This window comes from Gavia stellata, chromosome 23 (genome assembly GCF_030936135.1).
Source record: "Gavia stellata isolate bGavSte3 chromosome 23, bGavSte3.hap2, whole genome shotgun sequence".
NCBI classification, from domain to species: Eukaryota; Metazoa; Chordata; class Aves; order Gaviiformes; family Gaviidae; genus Gavia; species Gavia stellata.
Genome location: NC_082616.1, coordinates 10336340 through 10357798, shown reverse-complemented (window position 1 = coordinate 10357798; position 21459 = coordinate 10336340). Strand labels below are relative to the sequence as shown.

Below are 21459 nucleotides of genomic sequence, written 5' to 3'. Positions count from 1 at the left end.
TTTCTAATAAGCACAAAAATACAACTTTAAAGATAGCTTTATTGTTAATCCAAAATTCTTTGCTTCAAGCAGTCAGATCACTGCCTGGAGACTCCGGTACAAGCTAGGAGAGTGAAGCAGAAAAAGCAGAGCTGTACCTGAGAGCATCAGGCAGTAAAGTGGTGAGCAGAACAATTTTTTGGAGATGTTTTGGCTGATAGCAAGGTGGACAGATTCTGAAAACTCTCTGGAGTCCTGACACAACAGTGACTCAAAGTAACAGATACGATTTGTTAAAATGAAGATATTCCAGTGCTACTTCCTAGTCCTCAAATGTAAAATCTAAAACGTAGTCGCAAAAAAAGGTAGCAAATCTCTCCCCCACATCTCCTCTCTCCTGTATATTTATTTTGCCTAAAAGCTACTGTAGTCCTAAGAAAGAAGTAGATACCAAAAGTGCGTCACCCTGAGGTTTCCAGCATGACAAAGAAAAAAAACAGAGCTGGTGTAACTTCCCCTGTTCACCTGAACAGCCAGCACACAGTACGGATTGTAGATCCTGACACTGGAGAGTAACCTGGGGCTTTGTGTTTCCCTCCTTTTTGTGGAAGGAAAAGTATGTTTTTACAGAAATGGGACTAATCACTGGTCTAGTATTTAGATCTATTTGTGTTTTGATTTAGTCTTTCTAAAGGAAACGCTACTGTTCCAATATGATTAATAATGGTGCATCTATGTAGAATAGTTCTGTGGTACTCACTGAGTATTATGCATAATAGGGGAGAGTGAAAATGGATGTCAGATAACATTTAAGATATTCAAATGAGAAACTGGAGAAGGAAAAAAAGGCAGGATTGTATTAGTTTCATTTTGCAGACTTCCTCTTAATTCCTTTCACGTGATTTAGGAGATTGGTAAAGGAAAGCTATATGAGAAACTTTAGAGTACTGAGGTTATGAAAATTCAGGAGGATTCTTCAGGCATAAAGGGGGAAAAGAAACAACGGTTCATGCAGGAGTGAGAGTGGTGAGAGGCTGTCAAGCGTTCTCCTGAGAGCAATTCCAAACACTTTGGTTAGGCAACTGCCTGGAGTAGTTAACTGCAGGCACCTTGCTCTAACCTAGATGGGATGGCCGCCCTGTTGCCATTCATAGGCCACGTGGGTAAAGGTCAGAATACAGAGCTTGCAGGGAAAGTTCTTTCTCCCTGCCTTATCTGTTGGGGACGTACATTCAGAAAAACATCACATAGCTGGGACAGTGACAGAATGAGTGGGTCTGCCCCGTCCAGGTGCTGCTGGAAAGCAGTTACAGTTTAGGTATAAATTAAACACAAATTTCTGTGCTGAAAGGAGAACACCTGACCGAGAGGTGTAGGACACTTGTGAGGCAACGGGACAGCTGACAAAATGGGAGAGAATGAGGAAGTAACATCTAGAAAATAATACAGTAACAAGAAAAAGCAGACAAGAAAAAACATGAGCTGCCTTTGTTGGACATAACAGTATCTTCCTGTTAGATGGGGCCCATATTTCATTAAAAGAAAAGAAACAGACATGTCTGTTACTAATTCAGAAGAAGAATAAAACAGGAAGACAGGAAATTTCTATTAGAGAAATACAATTTAGGTTATGAATTTTCACCAAGAAAACGATATTGCTAGGGTTGAAATTAAGTGGGATGTATTGCTGAAAAATAACATATTGTGAATGGGATCACGGAAAGGAAACCAAAGATGGAAATTTTTCTAATGGACAGTGGAAAATATGGTCAAGCCTTAGATATGTGAGAGAGAGAATCACAGTTTTGGGGAATTCTTTTCAGAGATGGAGATCAAAAAGCTAAGCTAAGGATGACATTGCTTCTGGAGACCTGAAAAACCCCACCACCACCCTATCCGACTAGAACAAACCCCACGCTACTAGCATATTTACGCTATCTATGATAAATCAGGAGAACTTTAGCTTCACTGGGAAATGCAAAAACTTACACAAATTAAAATGGCAAATCAAACTTCAGCGTAGTATCTAGGGCTTCCAGGCTAACACTTTATTAGCAGGAATACTGTAAAGACTTACTTAATATATTAACATTTTTTGGAAACAAGCTAGAGATAGAGAAGAATTTCAGCTGCTGAATTCAGTAATAAATACAGAGTATGTCTCTTTAGAAGGTGTTTAATCATACTTAATGTTATCACTTAATAAACAATATACTTATACCTGCAGATTCCAGAGTTAAGACTTTGTAAGAATTGGATTGCATTCTCTAGGAGAACTTAAATACCTAGATGGCATCTTTGTTTTTCCAATTCACATCTCACATATTCAATATTAAGTTTGTTATAACTTTTTTTCCCCCTGCAGAAAGACACTGCAAGAGAATTACCACCATTCGACCCCCAAGTGATATTCTCAGAATCCAAAAAGAAACACGATCCACTCTTAACTACGCATCATCCAGCATCGTTGCAAGGAACTGGTTCTGATGTCACTAGTCCTTCTATATCTGTTATATTTAGGCTTGCATTTGCTGACAAAACCTACCAGTACAGTATAGCTATACTTGTACTTCTGCCACTAATACTACTTTCCTTGTATTTTCTTTGATGTTCCTGTTTCAGTGTCTTCAGTGGAAGTGCAGTGGTGTTCCCATCGTGTATTTTTTTCTCAAAGTTTCTTCGTTGAAGATTTCAGTGTCAGTGGCTTAGGAAAGATTTTTTTTTTAAGTAATACTGTCAATACATATCTTTTAAAGGCAAGTTCACTTAAGCTTTCCAAATCTGCACTCAATAGTTATGCATGCACTAAACTATTTGTACAAGGCTGTTCTGTGTTATGAATGTTGGGATTTTTTTTTTTAAACTGGACCTTTGTTACAGCACATTAAAAAGTATCCTGAAATACAATGTGGCGTGACATTTCATTATTCTAACACGGGTATGTTGATAACTGGTGTGTAGCCATCTTTATAGTGTTTCAGAAAACCTCTAGTTAAATACTGCTGGATTAAATGCATGGGAATTTAAAGTTTTCCTCTCTTCATTCCAACGTGTGAAGGAAAGATAGTAGCCACAAATTCTGTTTTACAACTGACTTTGTTACAGGTTTTGCCTTTATGTGAGCTACCACACACTATTTAGTTCAATCACTCCTTTTCACTAGATTTCCTTACCTTATTACAATAGGGACATTCACCAAAGATGACATTAAAACTCTGTCTGCTGGAAGGAAGACCCTGCAGCCACTGCAACACAAGTAAGTGGATTAAAATTCACATTTGTTTCAGATCACATTTAAGAACGAGCTATGACCAGGGGTTTTGCCAAACAGAGGTCATTTGATCAACATCTGACTTGTGTGTCAAGTCAGGCTCTGTATAACCAGGAAGTGAGGTGGGTTCCCTCCCCCAGGGAGCTGGTGTACGAGTGGTGGGTTCGAAGACAGGAGGAAGCACAGTGACTGACTGTTGTAGCACTCCTTAAAGGATTTTGCTTCATCTGAAATGGAAGTAAGTGGGCTATGCTTATTTTCCAGAATCCGTGAGTTAATGAGCAAGTTTGTCCCATTAATTCCTTTACCTCATACAGACAAGCCTGGTGAAATGGTTGTCCACACCGGGGATCGTCACACACTTGATCGGGAGTAGTGCCATCGAGTCGATAGGCATAGCAGATTCCACAGTCCTTAGCAAAATCCTTCAAACACAACATGTTTTAGCTTACAGCACAACTGCAAGGAAGAAACAGGGCTGGTAACACAGAAAAGATGTTCATCTATTTGTCTTTGCTTTTGCATTTTTTGTTAGAATTACGAAATGGTTTTGCCTTCAATCTATACGTTTACACCATTATGGCATAAAGCATGAGCTTAGTTGCCATGTGCACAAGACTTTGCGAGGTTATATTTTATCCTCTCACTGAATTACGTCTAGTTTGACAAGCATTTTCATACTCTTGGGCCTCATTGTTTCTTTTTTATTAAATGCAATGATTTGTCATTACATTTGGACATCAGACACAAGACCTCAGTCAGTTATTAATTTAAAAATTTCACAAGTGAAAGCGAAGCTCATAATCCCGTGTTACAGCATTGTCAAAAATTAATTCCAAGTTTGTTTGAAATGCACCAGTATTTGGATGGCCTCTTGTCCCCTCTAAGCAGCTCTACCTAATTAGAACTTAAGTCATCAACATCCATAACAGAATGTTTGGATTTTCCACATCTCATTAGCCACTCTGGAACTTCCTCTTTCCCTTTAATAGTGAAGCCTGTTATTAATCGCCTTACTGCTATGAAGGCCACAGGAAAGTGTGCACCTCTAATCAAAGGTTAACAAGCTCTGACAATTGTTGCTCGAAGTTCAGAAGTCCTTATGACAATATATTAATCCAATTACCTCTCTCTTAAGTGCCTTATTTTTGCTGGCAGTTATAAAGTGACCATTTAAATGTTACTTGTTCAGAAATAACGACTGATCATTAACAAAAAGCAACTTACACTTTTTTCTAACAGAGCACGAGATGGAAAATCACTTTCTAAGAGGTCTTTCAAGTTCTGTAATAAACTGGTTTCTGGATCCCTGCAGGTGGGAGAGGGAGAAAAAAGTCAACATGAGGAATGGCAAATACCATTTCAGTTTCAAACCTATATTATTAAAGCTGCTTACCATAAGTGCATGTTGTTGTTCAGCTTAATTCTCAAAGGGTTAACCACTGCAAACAACGTACAAAAATAATTACATCATCTGTAGGATCCCCTTTGCTCCCCCACCCAGTTTGACACCTCATATTTCAGCACTGAAGGGGAAGGCATGGGTTGCTTTTTTTAAAATTATTTAGGTACCTAAGTAAGTCAATGACCGCTTTTAGTTTTTAGTTTCGGAAATTCGTTACACTAGTATTTAAAATATCATACTGTTGAAGATAGGGTCATAGTTACCTTAAAAAGTTGTTAAAAAGCTGTGGGACACGGAGTAAGAGACTTAAATATTTCCAAACACTATTAGGACATATACAGTAATTTTTTATCTTTTCTTTTTAAGAAGAAAATTATATTAAAAGATAAACACGATTGGGTCATCATCTGTAAGACACAGGGTTCCCTCTAGACCATGCTAGGAAGGCATTGGAAAAAAGTGTCACTCAGAGAGCAAAGCAGCATGCTGTGGGCTTAGGCTGTTAAAAACCCCAGCATCTACTGCGTCACAGCCTCCTACACGCATGTCCAGCTTAATTCCTGGCTCTGCGTAAGGGAAGTTTACCCAGGAGTCTGACATCACTTCCCCTGGTATCTGCTCACTAGAGATCAGATTCTAGAAGAGAAACAAATGGAGTACGTCTGCTGCCTTACCGTGATCTGCTCCGAGAAAGTAACACTCGGGGAGCATGTTTGGATGCCGAGGATCTACCTCTATGCTCACTGAGACGTTGTTCCCTACAATGAGAAAGCAAGTCAGTCATAGGGGAAGCTTTTCTTTGCAGTCAAGTATTTGAAAACAAAAACATTAACCTTTTTTTAAAAGTGGTTTTAAATTGGTTATTTCAGTCTGGTTTCCATTACGATAAATAATAAAAAAGTTGGTAGGTATCTAAATTAATTGTACAAAATAGTGGTATATATTCACTATTTAAATTTCAATGGACTGTAATTAAAAATAGCAACTGACTAAACAAAACTGCTAGTCTTGCATTTCTTATAGACTGGTCTTAACCTTAACACTTAGACTTACTTCTGAACAATCAAACTAAAGCTAGATGACATAATCTGTTTGAAATCTTAGTGAAATTTTAAAGGTAGTAGAGATGTAATTGTTAATTAATCCCTCATTATCTTTCACAGTCAAAAAGAGAAGCATAAAGACAGTATTAAGCAGTAAAAGTCAGCCCCCTCCACAGCATTCTCCTGGACCGAGCTAACAATGGCGTATTTTTGAAATAGCAAATATTTTTCTTTTACAAGATAGCCCCCTCATCCTCATAAGGTCTGCTATTCGTACGGGGTAAGCAGCTCAAAAATGTTCTGGATCCAGGTTACAAACCTCACAGCAAATTCTCTTCTAAATAAAAACAGGTGAAACCCAACATTTTTTGTAATTAAGACGTATGGTAGGCTTGCCCTCCCTGAAGAAATCGCAATGAATGAAATCGAAGTTTAACCGTAACCGTAACTGAAGATTGTGACCGACAACCAAGGGCTCAAAGCCTCGTGCTGCCCTTCGCTGATCCAACCTCGGGCGCTTTGCGAGGTTGCTCTTGCCCTTCCATTGCTCTGTGTCAAAGGACAGCAGAACCCAGATAATGCCGCCCTGACTGCACACACACAGTAAAGAAATGTTGTCCAACCCACGTCATCGTAGCCAGTTGCTGAACTTCTCCTGTCCCTCCCTCTGCCCCCAGTGAAGGAAGAGCCACAGGAGCCCGCGAGCCCCTTTCCTCTTCACGCTGCAGGCAGGCAGGCAGTCCTTCCGCTGGGTTCAGGGACAACTTAGGCCTACTTTGGCCCAGTGTATGTTCTCAGATTTCGACAATATTCTATTGATATTTTGGATTTAAGCTGAAAATCAGATCAGAACTCTTCTTTCAAAGATAAGGTGTCCCCCCCACCACGCCCCGTATTTCTAACCTCCCACAGTGGCAAGTTTCTCCTTTGCAATTACAACACTCCTTATCCTATATACATTAAGGCCTTAAAATGCCAGACATCAGCATATGAATTAAGGTACTTTTTCAGATGGTTGACACTGTAAGCCTCTAATTTCCTCTCTTCTCTTATTTCTTTGTCCTTTCCACCTGCCTCTTAGCCCCCTTTTCTCCCTTTGACTGCACTATAATATTCCTTTCGCTCTTCCACGACAGGATCAATCTAAAGAAATAATCTGTTAAAAAATCCAGAATTTGTGAATAAGGGCTTTGTCTAAGCTGATTTTTCACAAGCACCGATTTTTCTAGAGTTAGCATGCAAGTCCTCAGGTTTTGACAGTTTCATGTTCATAATTTACAAATACACAATATTTTCCTGCAGAAACTTTCATTTTGTGCAACGCACAAATATGCAATTTGAATGTGCAATTCATAAAGTTGTAATTCATTTCCTAGACAGGTTCAGTATTCTGTGGAAGGTTACTTTTTTAAATACACAAAATAAGAGAGTTGTGTCTGGCTGGTTTGAAGGGCTGCCTTTCATTTCCCTAACTCAAACAAGCACCATCTGATTAGATAAGCAAAGCAAAACAGCACCCCGAGTTTTACTCCTCAAACCCACTGTATTCCTTCAAATCTGTTCATTACCTATTGCAATTCTTCTTGTTGTAGCACTTCGTGGGGGATTTTCTGGCTCAAGCACCCAAGTCTTCCCATCGATTTCATCCATGGCATCCCAGAATTCTTTCAACGATTCTAATGCCGCCAGGAACTGGTTATAAATGTCTATTAAGGAGTTCTAAGAAAAGAAGAAATTGAAACAAATTTTATAGAGTTTCCACCTACAGCCATATAGAATATTTAAAAAACAAACTGTAGGTAATTTAAGAAGTGTTAAAATCTAGTGCGCATCCAGCTGTAGCATGGTAGCATAAAACGTTGAACCTCACAGGTTTTTTAGTCAAAGCACCAGTGAAGAATAGCTGTTTCCAGGGCACAACAGAAGTTCTCTAATCCTGGTAGTTCTAACATGTGATATATGTACATCATACCTGGATTTGATAGTGTTTTATGCTCCTTTTCATAAAACTTCTCAGAAAACTGGTAACAACTATTAATTTCATTGTAACTTGTAATGAGCTACTGTAAAATTAAAGTAAAAATCATCATTATCTACTATTAAACTTCTAACATTCTGATGTTTTGTCTCTACTTCAGCTGAGCAACACAGCAGTGGTACCAAATATAAATACACAGGAATACCCACGTAACTAAAGTAGCTTATTTTTTTTTTTAAAGACTCTGTAAGAAATATAGCCTAACAATGCCATAATTATCTCAAAATTAAGCAGCATAAAACCAGGTACTTAACATTAGATTTCAAGCCGTGTAAGTACGGTAAGAGAAGGAGAAACCATCTAATAATCAGAGGATTACACTCACGGGATTTCAATATTTGAGAGTGGATTAGATGGAATCAGAAAAATCTTTCATTATACAGGACAATATAGAGAACAGCAATGCAAAAGAAGTGTTTTAAAATTATCACTGAGCAGAAAAGAAGTAACTATTTCTACGGGGAAAGACTTCTTCAAGTAGAGAAAACACTCAGCAGTCAAGTTAACCCCTTTCCAGAGGCAAATGCCCAGAGGGTACAAAACGTGAATTTAGGGAACCGGAGGGAAGTGAAAAACGCAGGAGGAGGAGAGGGATGAGTTCTGTTTGGAGTAATGCCCCGACGGCTTTTGAGCCTGATGTCAGACAGAACAGGTGGAGGAACTGGGAAGCCTCATGAAAGCAGGAGAACGAGGAGCCGGCAGGATGAGGCTTGGTGGGGAGAGATGAAGCTATGACAGGAAAAAAGCGAAGGTGTCAAGAAAATAGGCACGGGCAGCCGTGAAGGGAGGTCAAGGGTGGGGGGAAACGTTTTGGAGACATACTCTTCTGGATCACTTGTTCGCTCAAATCATTTGGTAGTGGGAAACTCGAGAGTTGACAAAGAGGGAGCATTTGGGAGCACCAAAGGGTATTTTGAAATCTTTTACGCAGAACACAACTGAACAATTAAAATGCGTAAGTAACAAGCAGGAAGGATCGGAGAGAACTGACAAGACTTCTTCAGATCGGATAGGGAGATGGTGAAGTATGTTTTAAAAAAAGATAAAAATATTTCAGAGATCTTTTGGCCTGGGAACAAGTTCGTGGGATCAAAAAGAAAAAGCAAATTAAATGTTAGGTTCTTAAAGAGGTATTTTTCTATAAATAACACAAAATATACATGCAATGGTTTCCTTTAATCTCTAGTAATTATATTCTTCCTTTCTCACCTGGACAAAAAGCAGCAAATTATACAAACATTCTCAGATGAAGAAATAGGATTTTTATATGTAGTAAGTTTTTCTATTTTACACATACATATTTTAGAAAGAAACGGTGTAGCTTAGAAATAAAATGCTACATTTTTTCCTGCTGTTATTAAATTATATTAAAGTAGGAAAGCACTTAAGCAGAAAAGTGTGAATACTGCCAATCTCAAAATGTAACGCTTATTATCTTTAAAAGCATTTTGTTACTTTTATAATACCTGAAGTGATATAATAGTGTCAGTCACTTAACCACATCTTAGAGTATAATATCTTCATCTTAAGTACTATTATTTCCAGTATTTTAATAATTTTCACACAGTCCTGAAATGTGATCTTTTGTGCTCTGATGACACTTAAATTAATAGCATAATTTTCTGGTACTTGCAACAGTTGCTTTCCATTTTGATTTCTTACATTTTTCTATATCACATACAGATAAATCCTCTAATAATCATTTTTATCTTTATCTTCTGGGAATTCAAAGGGTTTCACTAGAAAAAAGAAACATCAAGGGATTATAACCCACAGATAAGTTTTAAAATCCAATTAATTTTAATACTAATTGTAATTTTTCAATGATGTTCCTTAAAAAGGTAGTTAAATCTTTTTTTTTAATGCACTGTTCATTTGATCTTATTTGCATGCTTCATTGATGTTGCCAGCTGTCTCCTGCTATACACATAAATGCATCTATAGCTATTTAAATACATCACATGCTTGTCATGCAAACCATGAAAACTGTAACATTCCTTTTTATTTGATTAACCAACTAATTTTTGGTCACTGCCCAGCACTTTTAGAAAAGACTGCCTATCGTGCTTTTTTTTTCTCTACGCTTCACCAAGATAGTCGTTAATGATGTCAAACAGCACAAACTCTTTGTTTCGTGGTCACCTTTGTAGAAATGCATTAGAATTTGTATGAAATATGTCAAATATTCCTTGGAAAATAAGATATTTATAATTCAGGATATTGTCACTGGCTGCCCTGACTCTAAAAAGCACTAGCAAAACCAAACTGGGTGCTCCATCCTCTGTATCTGTTAGGTTTCCATGCTCATCAGGCAAAACATCCCTGATAAAAACAAAGACCATTGTGGCAGTTTCATCTTTCGTAACAGCTTAAAGCAAAACGAAGATATTGTTAATGTATACTGTAAACCTTGCAGTGTATTTCTAACTACTGAAAATTCATCAGCTGCCCGTATGAGTAGTAATGAGCAGCTAGAAGAGGTTAGGAAATACTACCGCTGGAATAGTCACAAAACCTTTATGCAGTTTTTTGTACACGTGGCCATCACAGCCTTTTCTAACTTGATCACATACTACTTTTTTATTTTTCCCCTCCCTATGGGATCGCTGGCATCTATTGCGCTGGCTGGAAAGTGATCCCCCGCAGCTGTGCTCCCTGATCCCTAGGCTCACTGGGCATTGTTAAAGCCAGTGCAGCCGGTGGTCCAAGCTGAAACCCTGTGCACAATGCTGACCAGACCTTCACCAAACCAACCAACCAGAGCTGGGACAAAGAAGAACTTTCTAAGATGAGGAATGGGGAGTCCACCATCAGACAAGGTCAAAAAAGTTTTACTGGTTTAGACTAGCAAAACAACGTAAGAGGAGATGGGATTATTAACTACTATTATCTACGCTACAGTAGCTGTACAAGATACTTAGAGCTAGGGCTGGTTGAAGGACCCATCAAATGTGAATTCACACAAAAACCAGCAGCTGGAGCCAGGTTCCTCTCCATTACAGCACTGAGGTCCCGAGAAAGCCTTGCAGTCCCAGGACACCTCATTACTTTCAAAGTGGGAGCTTGGCAAGTTTTTGACAGGTACACTGCATGATTTAATGATCCTGTTCCCTTCAGCTCTCTATAATGACCACCACAGTGACTGAGCAGCCCAAAACCATTCTTGAGTTTATCATCAAAACACATTTTCAGATTAGATGGCCTCATTCTGAGTTTTCATATGGAAAAGTGAGACTGAGAGAATGCTAGTTTGGAATACTCAGCTTGAGATCCCTTCATCGGGCTTTAGGAAGACTGCTTTTATTAAAGCATCACCTCCCGTGACCATAGTCATAGCTTTCAGCGCTCAACACTTCTCCAGCTTTTTCAAATTTCAACTTGTGAGTGTGGAAAACAAAGAATACAATTAGTGATGACTTGTGAAAAGGCACTATAAGTGACTCTCAGCACAGGCAGTTTTCTCTCTCAACAAAGCATACCTTCAGCCTCCAAGTCCTAGTTACTCAAGGCTCTGTGAGACAAAAATCTGATACACACTGATACCAGCTACACCAACACGGTCCTTTGGACTGAACAGCAATTTAGTGTTCATTTGGAGGGCCGTGATTCTGTGATCTTGACTTCTGAAAACCGGGGTTTGTAAGACTGGGTTAAATTGGTTATTTTACAGGAAAACAGACAGGTAAACATAGCAACTTTGATGATTCCCCAGCAGTTTTAGAAAACTTAGACCCAAGCGTTACCTTTGTGCTATCAGACTGCATGTATCCTCCATTCATTTCAACAACTGGTAGGAGACGAAGCCCTTCCTTTGGTCAGTGAAAATGTGATATTCTGGACCCATCTGTTTCTGAGGGGAACATACCTTCTCTTCTACCAGGAAAGAGTCTCATGTAGTTTTGCAACATTTTTGTTTCCATTTCTATCCTCTGCACTGTCATCTCCATCTCATCACTGGTAGCTCCTCATGCCAATTCTTTCCTTCTTTTTTTACTTCATTTCAACTTCAACACTTTCCCAAGTTCACCCCTATTGCCCATACGCCATTTCCTTCAATTAAAGGAATAAGAAGGAATGGAAAAAAAGTCACTCTACTCCTGGTTCTTATTTCTAGAGGCAGAGGCTGGGAAGAATAAAGAAGAAGTCTTGAGACTGCGCCTGCCATAAAATCCATGAAGCCTTTCAGTAACTTTTAAGAAATGCTATATGTCTGTACGGCTATTCTGCCAAATTCCAAACACCTGCTCCAAATCCTGGATGAACTAAATATAAATCAAATGGTAGTAGGAATGTTCTAATTAAGGTAAATACAGCACAATGTATTAAAATCTATTTTTTAAAAAAGATAAAACCGTGATCTTTATTCTGAGATTTTTTTGCTAAAATTCTTCCTAACACAAAATGTGCTTATCCAAAATTAAAACAACTGCAAAGCCTCCTGATGGAAAAGGTAAAGCAGCCTAAACTATAGGTGCTGTTACCTGCTTGCCCTTTATGAATTCATAGATAGAATACAATTTAATAAAGTGAACAGTTGTTGGCTGGAAAAGGGATCACCTCTATCACCTAAGTAATGTATGATTCTTTAGATTTGTTTGGAAGCCATTTATTTCTCACAAACAGAAGTTAAACAATTTTCCCCCTCCTTAGCACAAATCAAACTGAGACGCAACATTCTGAAATCTTTATAAAGTGTCTTGTCAACCATCTCTGTTTTTTTGTATTTACAGATGCAGATAAAGCTGTCTGAGAAGCTCCTTTGCTAAGAAAAAAACCAATTATGATGCATTTTACTGTGTTTTTATCAAAATAACTGAAGAATAATCTCATTCATACCACTATACCTTCCGAATCTTGTACTACTGTTTCATTGTTGGCTGGCTGTGTGACCTCATTAGTCATTAATTTCCACTCTCATGACCTTCATGTAGCCAACCAGGTGGGCAGTGGTCAGTATAGAAGCAATACCCTGATGCGAGGGCAGCAGAATAGAGGAGATGCACTGAAACTGCAGAACCACGCTTACAGCGTATGCTAAAAATGTGGAGACAGCACATTTATCTGGTTATTTAGAAAAAGAATATAACCGAAATAAGTAGATGTTCTTGCACTTGTCATTGAGAAGCACTCTGCATTTATTTGGCACTTATAACAGTAGCAGCAGCATTGCCCTTGGTGCTGATTTCTTACTACTCTAAAATGTCTCCTCTGAGCCAGAATACACTGGCTGTTGCTGATCATGCTGTGAGACACCTGCACTGGCTACTAGGCTTGTCATGACGCACAAAACCCTACCATCTTCAGCCTGACATTGTGCAAGTTATAATTATTCATCCAAATGAATATGTCAGAGCAGCAGCAGCAGACCTCTCATCAGAGCAAAAGAAAAATACATCAAAACATTATCAACCCAGCAGGAAGACAGGGACCATAAGGAAAATTACCCATTTTTAATATGGATGCCATAAAGCCATGTCTATTATTATACGGGGGGGGTGGGGGGGGAAATGGGGAAGGAAAAAACACAACCACCCAACAACCCCTCAAGTTTAAAGTCCATGAGCACTGAAAAGAACCTGAAATAGGCAACAGCACACACACGGGGCAGAGGGGGGGTGGTGGTGGGAAAGAAATAATCAATTACCTGAAATCTACTTGTATTTTCTTCCATAGGAGTTTATATTCTAAAAGTACAATCGCATAATTTTAGTTAAGTGTGTCAGTTTTTACATTCAAGGTGACCAACGGATTATTAAAATTTAAGACCTATCAGTATCAAAGCCTCAAGTTATTTTACTAGAAAATAGGTATAGCATGTTCTTTTTGTCTTTTGGGAACCAAAATTTTCAACCACTTGAAGACCTGCTAAATTCTGCTACCAGTGCTACTTCACCATTATCTATGCTTAACCCTTATTTTACTACAGCATGAAGATTGCTTACTGCAATGATTTCCATGCATTTTGAAAATAAACACGATTTACACAATTACTACACATATGTTTTCCCTGAAGTGTTAGGTTTATGTCACCCACATAGATAAGGTCAATTTTCAAAAATGACTGTACAACTAAAGCATTTCTACCAGCACAATGCACAGGTTGCTGGGGTATGGTTCAGTAGTATAGCAGGCTATCTGCAGCTAGAATTAGTACCTCAAGCTTTCAAAACAAGATCTTCAGTTACATACAAACTTCTATTGTTCATGTTTTCCTATAGCCCACAGATAATTCTAACTGTAAAAAGATTTTAAGATCTCAAGCATTAGAATGTCATATTTTTAACATTAGATTTTTACTTGGTTGTAGTGTCAATATATTCACTCCCATCTTTAACTTGTCAAAGAAGGCTGCTTCATATCACGTTTTTCAAGAACATTTTATTAAAACGTAAGTCCAGCTAGTAGCTTTAAAATTACTAACCGTAAACACACAGAAGCAATGACTGTCAAGGGTATTGGAAACATTGTTAATTTGAGGCAACATAAATTGCAAGGCTGTACAATTAATAAAATAATATTAAAAGTATGTATACAGTTTGAGGTTAGAAACAGCACTTGAAATCCTGCCTGCAGTATATGGAATCCAGTACAATTTAAGGGAAAAACAGTATCTGTTTAAATTGTTCCAAACCATACCAGAGAATCAAAACCTAAAATTACATGTGAAACTAAATATATTTTTCATTTGCAATGGTCCATTCTTGCAGTTATTTCCTCGGCTCTCATATTAGAGGATCTGGGGTGACACATAGAACCTTGAGCTCTGCAGTCAAAATTATATGCCCATCTTAAAATCATTCTGATGCAACCTTTCAGCCACGTGCCCTATGTAAATTTAGTACCATAAAGACAGGCTTTATTGATGGGTAGAAATCCTCACAAGAGTTAGAATTATGAAATGCAATCATTTATGGAAAATCTATTTTCCTGAATTAAATGAAATTAAACATCAACTATTTTCTAGAAATAATTCAAATTAACTTACATCTAAGTGGTCACATTTAAATCCATTTAATCAAGTACACATGCTCTATTAAGGAAAAAAGATACATGAAATAATGCAAGAGAGACTAAAAAAGACAATAGCTTTTGGTTCTTTATATTAGCAATATCAAGTAAACTATGAAATCAGAATTCTATTAAGTACTTCCCTGTTGTTCTTTTGATTGTAACCGAAGAAGTTTTATTATGTTACGAAAACTATATAGGATAACAAACTGGGGGACCACCTTTTTTTTTAATGTCTGTCAACTTTAGAGGGTGCTTTTTTCTATAAGACAATCATTTCTCGTGGATATATTTTCCCAATATAATTCCTAAAGAACAGCTTAAGAAAAAAACAGCCAGTATGAGTGCAAAGCATACAACATGCAAGGCATATCTACATGGCAAGGAAAATATTTAAAACACTATCATAAGGAATATGGAGTTCAGTATTATTACATTTACATAAGCATGTACAAAAGTAAAACGCACAGAGGGAAGAAAGCTGGAGTTAAAAAATAAAGTCCAACCCCTCATTAGCACCTACATATTGCACATGTATCTCAGTTATTAAAAAAAATATGCACAGTACAGCACTTTACCTGTGGCATCCACGAGATAGCAAACTGAACAGGAAAATCCACAAGGCAATCCGGTGGTTCTGTTGGATACTGAGGGAGGGAAAGAAAATACAGTTTTTCTTCTCTTTTTTCTTTTTTTTTTTTTTCCAGTGATTTCAAGTCAGACTTATACTCAGCTGCTGAATTTGATAACAAAATATGAGCACTTCAAGCATCTTGAGAACTTGGCTCTTAGAGGAAACAGTATGTAAAGCATTTTCAGAAATAGTTATGAATGTTAATTATCATTTAAAGAAGAAATCTACATGTAAACAGTTTTTATATATCAATTTTTAGTAAAGGCAGGAGAATCACAGTTTTCTGTGTTCAATGTTCGCAAAGATACATTAAAAAAGAACTTAGGACAAAACCCACCAAATATTTAACAAAAATTTATCCTCAGTTACCTGTACTGGATAGGAAAGTTTAAACAAAAAAACAAGCCTTTCATGAGTCAAGAACTAATTTTCATTTAAACTAGAATATTTGCTCTGATTGGCAACATTTTTTGTTTTGAAACTGAAAGTAATCAGAATAAGTACATAACTATTTAGAATGAGATGAAAGAACATACACCCAAAATGAAAACAATTACCTGCCCCCCACCCCAAATTAAAAGGTATCAGTAAGGAATAGAAAAAAGAGCTGTATTAAGAAAACTGAAGCTATAAAAGGTTCCATAACTCCAAAAATAACCCCTGACTATTCATTACACTAGTAAATCTATTGCTGTTCAGCATCCAATATGAAATCTGTGGAAAAAACCCTCGTATTTTCTGAAAAATAAAGTAGTGAAGAAAAGAAACATCTAATTACAAATAAACTGTGTCCTTTCGAAGAGCACCTATCCAAAATTTTATTCACCCGGGAAGTTGCTTCCTTTAGTCCCATGCAACCTTTCAAATTCTACCAATGATGTACACAGCAGTTTTATAGGAATTGTATTAGTATTGCATCAACTGCCAACACAAGAAAACGTTACAGAGAATCTTATTTGGGGAGACATATGAAAAAAGTCCCAGCTTCCTCACAGAATTAAAGAGAGTCAAGACAAAGAGGTGAAGTTTACCTGTGCTGCTTCCCATAGCCATTCTCCACCCTAAGTAAACCTCTAGACATAGACACTGTCCTTATTTATCAGACATCTGGCAATCAATTTATCAGAATTTTTAAATGTGTCTATTTTATGTAAAATGTAATTTTACAGTAATTAGTTTCCAATTGTTCTCTATGGCAAGGAGCAAAAAAGAGACATAGCTTCCCTAGAGCACCCATTCTTCGTTGCTTTGATTTTAATAATAATCTAGTGGATTATGGAATTCACAGAAATATGTTTAACCTTGCTTTTTCACTTGCCTTCACTTGTGGTTTCCGTTAGGTATCCACTTTCTGAAGAGAACTCCTACAACTTGAGCATCTTATGCTTTACCGTTTTATCAAATTGGTGGCAGACAAGTTGAACAACAGAGACAGAGCAAGAGAAGCGAAACAACTCATTTGGACAGGAGGCGGTTACAACTCAGAAATGTATAGCCACAAAAGCTGTTACAGTTTCCTTTATTGTAGTGTTACTGTTCTTGTATTGTAGGCATTGTAGTGGTAGTGGTTTTGTATTGTAGGTATTATTTTTCATGAAATACTTCAAAGTTTGCATAGAAATAAACTTATTTCAATGTATAAAAGTATGCCTAGAACAAACTAAGTCAGAACAATTCTTCCGTAGGATTGGTTTTAGGACTACCTCATTTAAATCCCAGCAGCACTAGCCAATTATGTGTTTACTTTCTTGGTAAGTAAATTCATTTTATGCAGTCTTTTTTAAGGTGCCTTTGAACACATGCTTGCAGACAGATTCTACTAACTTTGTATTACTTAAAAAAAACCCAAGCCAAAAAGCCTACAGCACTTTTCCCCTACATTTTTAGTCAAATTTTCTTTAAAAGAACAATATTGCACTGTGCACCAGGTAATTTCCAAAAACTATGCAACAATGCTTCTGTATATATGTACATAATCCTTTTAGACCTTGCAGAGTGAAATCCTATATAAAATACAGTGATTCCCCAGGAGACAGTATTTCTAAATACTACTATACCTGTACATATCAATGACATCATATGTTATTACAGTTACATTCAAAGGTATATGTCAGAAATATCCTATTATTCTTGAGAACAATTTAAGCAATTATATTAAAAAAATTATATTGTATTTTTGAGCATGCAACTAACTTTATCTAGAAAAAATATTTTCATAACATAATTATTTTCAGATAATTACTGAAGCATCTTGATTACTAGATAGCATGCAAACTCTTGCAGTGGCCTATTTGAATTCTTGGGATCTGAAATGGCAAGCACCCAACCCACTTCTCATGCAATACAAAATGAAATCTGATAAATAAAACCCAGTGCCTTTGTTTTTATACTTGCAAAGATGCATGCTTTGTTTTCAGAAAACTCCTCTAGTCATTTAAGTTGTGAATGGATAAGGATTTCTGGACCAGGCATTTTCAACCAAATAAATTGGAAAACTATTTCACAAAATGTAATCTGAGCGTTAAACAATATATTCTCTTATGAGGTTTAAGCCTAATCATTTACAAAAGTCAAAATTGTGTAGCACATGATTTGGCTAACATACCGAACTACAATACGAGCATTCTCAATTCTTCCAGGTTTAAATCGATGTCCCTAAGTTTCCTAGACACTTTACAAATGCAGTTTATAGAGAGCAAGTGTTTTGAAAGGACAGTTCCTAACACAAAGCACATTAAGACAAGGATAACAGGTGGAAACACTTGACAACACATTAAGGAAAAGTCCTCAAACACATCCAAACCATTAAGAATGACAGCAAAGGAATATTTAGGGGATTATCTCAATACACATGATAGCCTTACAAAAAAGAACTTCCTAAATCACTTATTGAAGAGTTTCTTCTCGAAAACATTGTCAGCAGGCTTATAAACTCATTTCGCTGTATGGCATCCATGAGGAGAAGGCTGAACAAACCTATCTGCCAGAATACATACAAGAGCTAGCAATATATACTGGGGAAGAGAGGTTTAGCTCACGTACCAACCTTAATCAAAGAAACAGCATAACAAAAATAAGCTAACTTTCATTAAAGCAGGTTATCAAAAGAAATCCCTTCCAAAAATACTTCAGCAAAGTCTTTTCAAATGTATTAGATATGTATATGAAGGAAAATCAAATCCCCGTGTCACCAAAACCACGTTTCACATATAAATTTTCTCTTGTGGCAAGTTTAAATGCCAGACATGATTTAAAAAGGACAAGCAATTGATCCTTCATCATAACAATCACTTGGGAAAAAAAAAAAAAGATTGATGATTACTTGTTACAACAGACAAGTTGGATAATCTAGTCTCTTTATTAGACTATATCCTTAGTTGTTAGACGGTGCTTTCTTCTGCTATTAGGAGTCTCAACTTCTGATATTTTATTACTATAACAAAAATACACAACTTTTTACAAGAACAGAAAACGGTAATCTCGATTCCCCTTACAGTACAGTGATAAGTTAAGGCTAAACAGAACCATCCAATGCATAAGTGTAATAGTGTTTGACCATAGCAGCTGCTGGGTAAAAATGGGTATTGCACTGTATGTTTTTTCTGCACTTCCAAATAGTTAAAATACTTCACTTCAGTCACCATAAAATCAAGAAAAAGTTCAGGGGCAACAGGCTGCACTTAATTTCCAGTGTCATACTAAGTATGGGACAGCAGCTCCCTTATAAACAATGACAATGCAGTCTGGTCACTCTCCTCACACGTTACATAGACCATAATTGTACTTCCTGATATATTTTTCCCATCGATGTATTTAATAAGGGACTGACTAGCAAATTAATTATGCATTCATTACTTTGTGCATGTAGAATAGTTTTACTCTTTTTTTAGAATCCACTTTAGCAACCTCAATTCCCAGAGAGTACTTTTTCCACAGGCTCCTTTTTCCCCTCTAAGGTAAAATTAGCTTGTGTTATGTAAAACTAAAAAAATCCTGGTATTTAAAGGAATATAGGGTGCCAGCAAAGGTGAAATTTAATCTTACAGTACCATGCCCACTCCTCATCCCTTGAAGATTATCACTCCAGATGATGGACCAAGGATAGTCCCAAACAATGTTTAGACACTTTGGGATCCACTTTTTCCCCTAGACTGATTTTCTGAAGGCAACAGCTATTACCACACAATTGTCACCATACAGCCTGGATAGTCATAGTTTCTGGTAAGAGATTTCTGCCTTGAAATGAGAAATTCTATGAAGAAACATTGCAATTTGAGTTCAGTGCTAAGTACCAGGAAGAATTAAAATTTTTCTGCTTCTGCACATGCCATGGATTTACTTCACAAGCACTGTCAAAATCAGCCAATAATTTAGACTAAAAAGAAATAATTTTAACATCAGGAACTCACTTCTGTAATCAGTTTTTCATAAATCTTTGTATCTATAGCTTTAACAGTAAGACTTGCTAAAGAAGCAACCCAGCATCCTCTAATTCTTGTTACATGCAGAGTCTCTGGATGGAGTGATAATGAAAGTCTCCCAAATGGCTTTGTCTGTAATCCAGTAAAATAACTGCAATATCATAAAGTGTTTTTCATGTGATGCACTGTTTCATATGAAAAGATTCTTACAGATAACCATAATGCAATATTAATTTTAAATAAAGTCTGAAAACTTTACTTTACATAAAAAATTTTCTCAAAAAATCCATTTATTTCAAGGAAGCCTTAAAATATTTTCTCCCACATAAATTCACCTTTGCATTTAACTTCAGAGTGATGAGATGCTGTCGACCACAAGAGTCTTCAGCTTTTAGCTTGATTGTGGTAAGACCAGTATCCACATATGAAACTCTGAAAGAGAAAAGAAAACTCTAATAGCATTATAAGAAGTACAGTTTGAATCGTCTGCAATACTCTTATTAGTCTGTTACAAGTATTAATCAAAGGAAGTCCTATATGCCAAGCATTTCTGGTGTTCTAGATTTACTGCTGTTAATACACCAGTCTACTGCTTAATGCAGTCATATATCTTTGGGTTATTTACAACGTGTGTCAAGGCTCATGCTGTGGTCAGTGAGCACTGTGTTTCAGTTTTCCATCACTGGAACCTTTGACACACACAGCGTGTTCCTGTCAGCCTCTACTTATGTACACATTAAACTTCCTGTCAAATCTTTGATCCATTTCTGCAGTTTCTTACTGTATGAGACTTTTATGCTCTTGATTTGCTTTCCTCTTCAATGAAGTTCTCTTTTATTATCAATACTATTATTGTGGAAAATTCAGTGGATATTGGTTCATATTCTGAAATTGATTTTCTGCAGAAAATAGTACCCAAACAGGTACAAAATGAGTTATTTATGATGATTTGCCTTCATTTCATGACAGTTTTACAAAGTATACATGCACCCAAGCAAGTAGCATGTACATACTGAATGTAAATAAGTTTTAAAACTTCTGACACAATCACTGACTCTTCGCTTAAGATGTCACTGATTTGTGTTCCCACAACAATGAAGATGAATACAATTGTAAAATACATTGTTCTCTAGAAATATATTCTGCTGAGTAGCTTCAACAACTGCCAAAAATGTTCAAACTTCTCCACATACTTACCAGTGAACTGAGCATGTGGATACTTTGGCATTTTTACTATGTCATTATTGCGTAAAGATAAAAAGCAGTCCAAGATTATTGTACAACTTATCACCTAGACAGATGGAAAGGCCTATCAGAGTTCAGAGAAAGCATCTGCTTGCTGGCCTAAGTAACTCTTTTTTTTTTTTTTAAACCATTACACACTAACCCAGTCACTCGAGCCAGCATGCTGGGAAAAATTATTCTCTTTCAAGTGAAACTGGCAACAGAGTTGTAGAAGCCTGTACAAGAAAAAGTAGACATACACCAAAGGCTGTGTACATTCCTAGGAAGGAAGCAAAAAGAAGAAAATAAAATTATCTATATAAATGACATGGCCTCAATATGAGGGAACTGAAAAATACAGATGGAAGAAACAGTAGTGGTAGCAAGTAGGGAAAGAGATATATTATTTCATGTTTAATGCTGATTAACTTCAACG

The 21459-nt window shown here is 36.8% G+C and overlaps 2 protein-coding genes across 4 annotated transcripts in view; one reads left to right on the top strand and one right to left on the bottom strand.

The window, feature by feature from the left end:
- The window catches only part of VRK2 (VRK serine/threonine kinase 2), a 46343-nt gene extending 43749 nt beyond the window's left edge, over positions 1-2594 (top strand). The window contains exons 14-15 of one of the 3 annotated variants that reach the window (XM_059828473.1): positions 73-161; positions 2345-2364. In XM_059828473.1, the coding sequence (XP_059684456.1) occupies positions 73-141 (69 nt within the window). In that variant the 3' untranslated portion in view covers positions 142-161; positions 2345-2364. Of the gene's footprint in view, positions 1-69; positions 162-2344 lie in introns of all 3 variants that reach the window. The other 2 variants (XM_059828472.1, XM_059828471.1) reach the window with 2 other exon arrangements.
- Positions 2595-2647: 53 nt separating this feature from the next.
- Positions 2648-21459, bottom strand: part of FANCL (FA complementation group L) — a 31822-nt gene continuing 13010 nt past the window's right edge. Inside the window, exons 6-14 of the mRNA XM_059828474.1 lie at positions 20135-20231; positions 15323-15391; positions 7267-7417; positions 5330-5413; positions 4647-4692; positions 4478-4559; positions 3559-3675; positions 3153-3224; positions 2648-2683 (exon numbers count right to left, since the gene is read on the bottom strand). Coding sequence (XP_059684457.1) covers positions 2648-2683; positions 3153-3224; positions 3559-3675; positions 4478-4559; positions 4647-4692; positions 5330-5413; positions 7267-7417; positions 15323-15391; positions 20135-20231 — 754 coding nt within the window. The remainder of the gene's footprint in view (positions 2684-3152; positions 3225-3558; positions 3676-4477; positions 4560-4646; positions 4693-5329; positions 5414-7266; positions 7418-15322; positions 15392-20134; positions 20232-21459) is intronic.